Source organism: Protopterus annectens, chromosome 14.part0, assembly GCF_019279795.1.
Source record: "Protopterus annectens isolate FY-2018-M chromosome 14.part0, PAN1.0, whole genome shotgun sequence".
Taxonomy (NCBI): domain Eukaryota; kingdom Metazoa; phylum Chordata; order Ceratodontiformes; family Protopteridae; genus Protopterus; species Protopterus annectens.
Window position 1 is genome coordinate 769,925,275 of NC_056748.1, and position 6,000 is coordinate 769,931,274.

At 40.5% G+C, this 6,000-nt stretch overlaps 1 protein-coding gene across 1 annotated transcript in view; it reads right to left on the minus strand.

Annotated features, from left to right (window-relative positions):
* Nucleotides 1–6,000, minus strand: part of GLUD1 (glutamate dehydrogenase 1) — a 563,305-nt gene that overhangs the window by 515,272 nt on the left and 42,033 nt on the right. The window contains exon 2 of the mRNA XM_044056503.1: nt 5,728–5,808. Within this exon, the coding sequence (XP_043912438.1) occupies nt 5,728–5,808 (81 nt within the window). The remainder of the gene's footprint in view (nt 1–5,727; nt 5,809–6,000) is intronic.

A 6,000-nucleotide genomic window follows, 5' to 3' on the forward strand; every position in this document is an offset into this window, starting at 1 on the left:
TCTCTCCATGGCAGTAGAGAAATGTGAAGACACAAGAGAGGGGAGCATTACAGGATACAGAAGGGTTAGTAGTCTCAGAGAGTTGTGTGGTCTGAGCTATCCTAACGTTAAGGAAAGCAGTTCTGTTTCGTTACCCAAAGCTCAATGATCTCAGATTTCAATATCAACATTTCTATTATTCTTTTATATTCTCCTATTGAGCCCTTCCTAATCAACCATCCAAACTGTCTCACTCCACAGCAACCAGTTTATTTCCCCATACTGGCTGGTGACAGCCATATTCAATAGTGATTACAGCAAACTGGAAGTAGAGTGGTCATCCTTGCAGCTCACGAACTACTATTTTTTCCCTGTCCTACCCTCATTTTTTGCTGAGGAGCATGTGCAAATCATACAACGTCTCCCACACTGTGCAGACCTGCCTTTTCCCTTCCACATCAAGTCCCAGCCTAATGAACACTGCATTAGTGGTTTGATATATAACCAAGTAAAAGGTCTGCAAGATACGTACAGTACACATTGCACAGGTTCACTATTAGTGCGAAAAAATACAGAAATATTAAATCATAATGAAGTGACTTGTGGGAAGGCGAGACTGTACATATTATAAATGTAAAGAATCTGCTGGAAGGGGTTTATGTTAAATCGAACACTTAAAGCAAATGATTTATCAAACCCATGTAAGTGAAAGCTTACAATCTCAAACGCTTAGAACAGCGATATTTTTTCCAATGGAGATCGCACTACAGTCACAAAAACAGCAAAGTAACAGAAGCGGCCAAGCAATTTTTCCCAGGGAAAGAATTCACTTTTATGTCTTTCACTATTTTGCCTTTTTGTGCTTTCAAGTTCAATTAAGACGCATTCAGAAGAATGAGTCTTCGATCATTTAGTAGGAACCCGCTGGAAGTACAGGAATCTGATAAAGCCCCGACCATGGTCCAGATGACCCATGCTCGAGTACTCATGCAGGAGCTAGAGGAGTTGGCCAGTGAGCAAACAAAAGCTTTAGTTTTATTCTCTGGTAGAGGGTTTGAGCACTTCATTAGTGATTCCTAGGGATAACTGGGAAACTACTCCAGAGACATATGAACTTGTAGGAATGCAAGCAGGAAGATGTGCATACCTGATGTCTTTGCACATGAATCCTCCTAATATCAACTTTGACCAGCTACAGTCCATGAGAGCTCATGGCCCCAAATGACCAATTACCACACCAATGATCCACTACTAGGATCCTTAGTATATGTAGTCTGAAGGATCTGCTTTGAGAATTTGGGAGAAATGCAAAGCAAAAGGAACATGTCAGTAGCTGTCCAGTAAACTGCAACAGGGTAACTGTCATGGGAGTAGGCAATTACCTCCACAGATTACTGGCTATGCTACTTGGATCTTTATTTTTCCCCTCTCAACTCCAGATTCTACTTAAATGGACAAGAACAAATGGGCACTGTGAGAAAAGGGGTTTAATAGCTTTGAGGAGAAAAGTACCCAAAATAAATCGATTAAGAAGGCCTTTCAGGGTTTGATTTTCTACCTAAAATCTTGTTAAAGGCAAACATATACTACACATTTGGAAAAGCACCTGGTGTTCATACTGAAAGATTGACTTTGTCTCTACAGAAAACCAGATAAATGACTGACATTCTGTGGCCTTGAAATTCTTCTAGTTACAGCAAGTAAAACACATGATCCAAATTTTCCTAAAGGGATACAGTAAATCAGGTCTATATTATGTGATCGAAGAGACAACTCTGAATAGGTAATAAATTGACACATGTACAGCAAACGCTGTAAGCTGTGAAAGGTACCGTCCTCAAATTCAGTTGGCCGTTATCAGGAATTGCCCTTTTCTTCAATGTACAGCAATCTCGGAGATAGTATATTTAGTTAGGGTAGGTGTGGGGGGCACAGCTCCCCACATCAAAGCAAAGCCCACCACTTGATTAGTGTTTTAAAAAGTTTATTTTTACGACCATGTGATCCCCCCCAGAGGAAAAAATTAGAGGACGTGGCCATTTGCAGTTTACAGCATTCGCTGTATTTGTTATTTATAAAAAAAAAAAATCAAATTTATTAAGCGCTTTCATCTCAGTAGAATAGAGAGACTTCATCAGAATTCTGTGTCTTTCTACAGCTTTGGTGTTTGAGTAACTTGTTTTCGTATTACTGACTTCCTGGTCTGGTTGGTTTGGACTCGCCTATAGGAGACTTGCCAGATGGATGCATTAGAAGGTTCCTGAATGGGAAGTGGAGGCAAATGCAGAGGGAAACAAACTTGTCGGTGACAAAATTGGATTACCAGTGTGACTTGGCCTGTCTGCAAGGCTTCCTTCAAGAACTTTGAAATGAGGGAAAATCAAGGAAAATATATAGAAGCCCTGGCAGCCATTCCTGAACTACAGTATCCCTGGGATTCTGTCCCTGTGGAGGTATGAGGGATAAAAGCTGCTGGACTTGCTACTCTTCGAAGAAGCATTCAGCTTGTAGCAAGGCTTGCCCCAGTGGTGAAAAGATTTCTTGCCACTGAAAGACATTATCAACTCATCTGACAATCAGGTAAAAACTGAACAAGTCAGACCAGAAATGTGCACTGCTATTAGAAAGCAATGAGAAAATACAACAAACTCAAATCTTCACGGACTAATGCATTCCTTTCTGCTCTGATATGCCATTTTGTTAGAGTGGGTGACTGCACCTTAAAGGCAACAGCCCTGATGAGCCCATAATGTCAGAAAAAACAAATACACCTCCAGGATATTTATGTACACACTGACCTCTCTCCTTGAATATGTCCCTTGGACTGTCTGCTCTAAAACAATGCTCCCCAACAAGGACAGGTGCATCTATGAGGGCCATCACTAGCAGGGAAGGAGGGAAGTGGAGAAGGTGCTGCTCAAAGCCAATCTATGGTAAAGAAGGCAGCAGGTCTAGTAGGCAACACCACTGACTATTGGGAAGTGAAGTGGAATGTGTTTCTATACATACACGTATTGGCAAAAGCCATGTCTACAAAATGAACCCAAAGCACACAAGAATAAATGACACTTCAGTTGGAAAAAAGGATCTCACCCAAATATAAAAGAAATCTGTTGAAATATCCTCAAAACATAACCTACTGCCATCAAATGTACTTGATCTCTCCATGGCAGTAGAGAAATGTGAAGACACAAGAGAGGGGAGCATTACAGGATACAGAAGGGTTAGTAGTCTCAGAGAGTTGTGTGGTCTGAGCTATCCTAACGTTAAGGAAAGCAGTTCTGTTTCGTTACCCAAAGCTCAATGATCTCAGATTTCAATATCAACATTTCTATTATTCTTTTATATTCTCCTATTGAGCCCTTCCTAATCAACCATCCAAACTGTCTCACTCCACAGCAACCAGTTTATTTCCCCATACTGGCTGGTGACAGCCATATTCAATAGTGATTACAGCAAACTGGAAGTAGAGTGGTCATCCTTGCAGCTCACGAACTACTATTTTTTTCCCTGTCCTACCCTCATTTTTTTTGCTGAGGAGCATGTGCAAATCATACAACGTCTCCCACACTGTGCAGACCTGCCTTTTCCCTTCCACATCAAGTCCCAGCCTAATGAACACTGCATTAGTGGTTTGATATATAACCAAGTAAAAGGTCTGCAAGATACGTACAGTACACATTGCACAGGTTCACTATTAGTGCGAAAAAATACAGAAATATTAAATCATAATGAAGTGACTTGTGGGAAGGCGAGACTGTACATATTATAAATGTAAAGAATCTGCTGGAAGGGGTTTATGTTAAATCGAACACTTAAAGCAAATGATTTATCAAACCCATGTAAGTGAAAGCTTACAATCTCAAACGCTTAGAACAGCGATATTTTTTCCAATGGAGATCGCACTACAGTCACAAAAACAGCAAAGTAACAGAAGCGGCCAAGCAATTTTTCCCAGGGAAAGAATTCACTTTTATGTCTTTCACTATTTTGCCTTTTTGTGCTTTCAAGTTCAATTAAGACGCATTCAGAAGAATGAGTCTTCGATCATTTAGTAGGAACCCGCTGGAAGTACAGGAATCTGATAAAGCCCCGACCATGGTCCAGATGACCCATGCTCGAGTACTCATGCAGGAGCTAGAGGAGTTGGCCAGTGAGCAAACAAAAGCTTTAGTTTTATTCTCTGGTAGAGGGTTTGAGCACTTCATTAGTGATTCCTAGGGATAACTGGGAAACTACTCCAGAGACATATGAACTTGTAGGAATGCAAGCAGGAAGATGTGCATACCTGATGTCTTTGCACATGAATCCTCCTAATATCAACTTTGACCAGCTACAGTCCATGAGAGCTCATGGCCCCAAATGACCAATTACCACACCAATGATCCACTACTAGGATCCTTAGTATATGTAGTCTGAAGGATCTGCTTTGAGAATTTGGGAGAAATGCAAAGCAAAAGGAACATGTCAGGGGCTGACCAGTAAACTGCAACAGGGTAACTGTCATGGGAGTAGGCAATTACCTCCACAGATTACTGGCTATGCTACTTGGATCTTTATTTTTCCCCTCTCAACTCCAGATTCTACGAAATGGACAAGAACAAATGGGCACTGTGAGAAAAGGGGTTTAATAGCTTTGAGGAGAAAAGTACCCAAAATAAATCGATTAAGAAGGCCTTTCAGGGTTTGATTTTCTACCTAAAATCTTGTTAAAGGCAAACATATACTACACATTTGGAAAAGCACCTGGTGTTCATACTGAAAGATTGACTTTGTCTCTACAGAAAACCAGATAAATGACTGACATTCTGTGGCCTTGAAATTCTTCTAGTTACAGCAAGTAAAACACATGATCCAAATTTTCCTAAAGGGATACAGTAAATCAGGTCTATATTATGTGATCGAAGAGACAACTCTGAATAGGTAATAAATTGACACATGTACAGCAAACGCTGTAAGCTGTGAAAGGTACCGTCCTCAAATTCAGTTGGCCGTTATCAGGAATTGCCCTTTTCTTCAATGTACAGCAATCTCGGAGATAGTATATTTAGTTAGGGTAGGTGTGGGGGGCACAGCTCCCCACATCGGGGGGGGGGGGGCAAAGCCCACCACTTGATTAGTGTTTTAAAAAGTTTATTTTTACGACCATGTGATCCCCCCCAGAGGAAAAAATTAGAGGACGTGGCCATTTGCAGTTTACAGCATTCGCTGTATTTGTGTCGATTATTGTGTGCTCGAAGAGGAGATTCTTCAATCACATAATATAGACCTCAGTAAATCCTTCCAATTAAGTTGTAGCCCCAAACAGGTCAGTTTTTAGCAGAGGAAGAGGGTAATCTGAAACGGGTTTTATGTGAACTGCTCACTAATCTAAGAGAGTGATGTAAAAAGGTGCGTGAATTTCTTTTCCATAAATTCCACATATGCTAGCTGAATGTAGTGATCAAAAGAGCAGACTAGTAATAGCACAAGACTAGAGATGCAAATTTTGAGCCTCACATTGCTGCTGGAAGACAACGGACAACTTTTACACACATGCAAACACATTAAAACAAATACCGGCCTTTAGTTTAGAACTGCTTTGTGCGCCACACCAGACAACTGGGTAATGACAAAAAAAAAATGAAAAGTTCACTATACATAATCATTACCTTACACAGCTACTACCTAATTTGAAATGCCATTCTTAAAGAAAGCTACAATGATTCAGACTCCAGCCGCAGACTACCAGTGCATGCTAATACTTACCCACCACTGCACACTTGTACGTCATTAATGAAGCCAGTGCTTTCACCTCATCAGTAGAAACCTCCATACTGTAACGGATTCCTTTTGGGGGGAAATAATAAAAAAAAAAAAAACAAGTGATTAGCAAGAAAACAAAGTATGGGGGCGGTAATGTAGTATGGCATTATTTTATCTTAAAAATAGAAAACAAAACACACGTGTGTGCTTCTCACCTACAAACAGTACATTTGAACATGATCATTGCTCAATGAATATAAATCTGAGAACATCAGG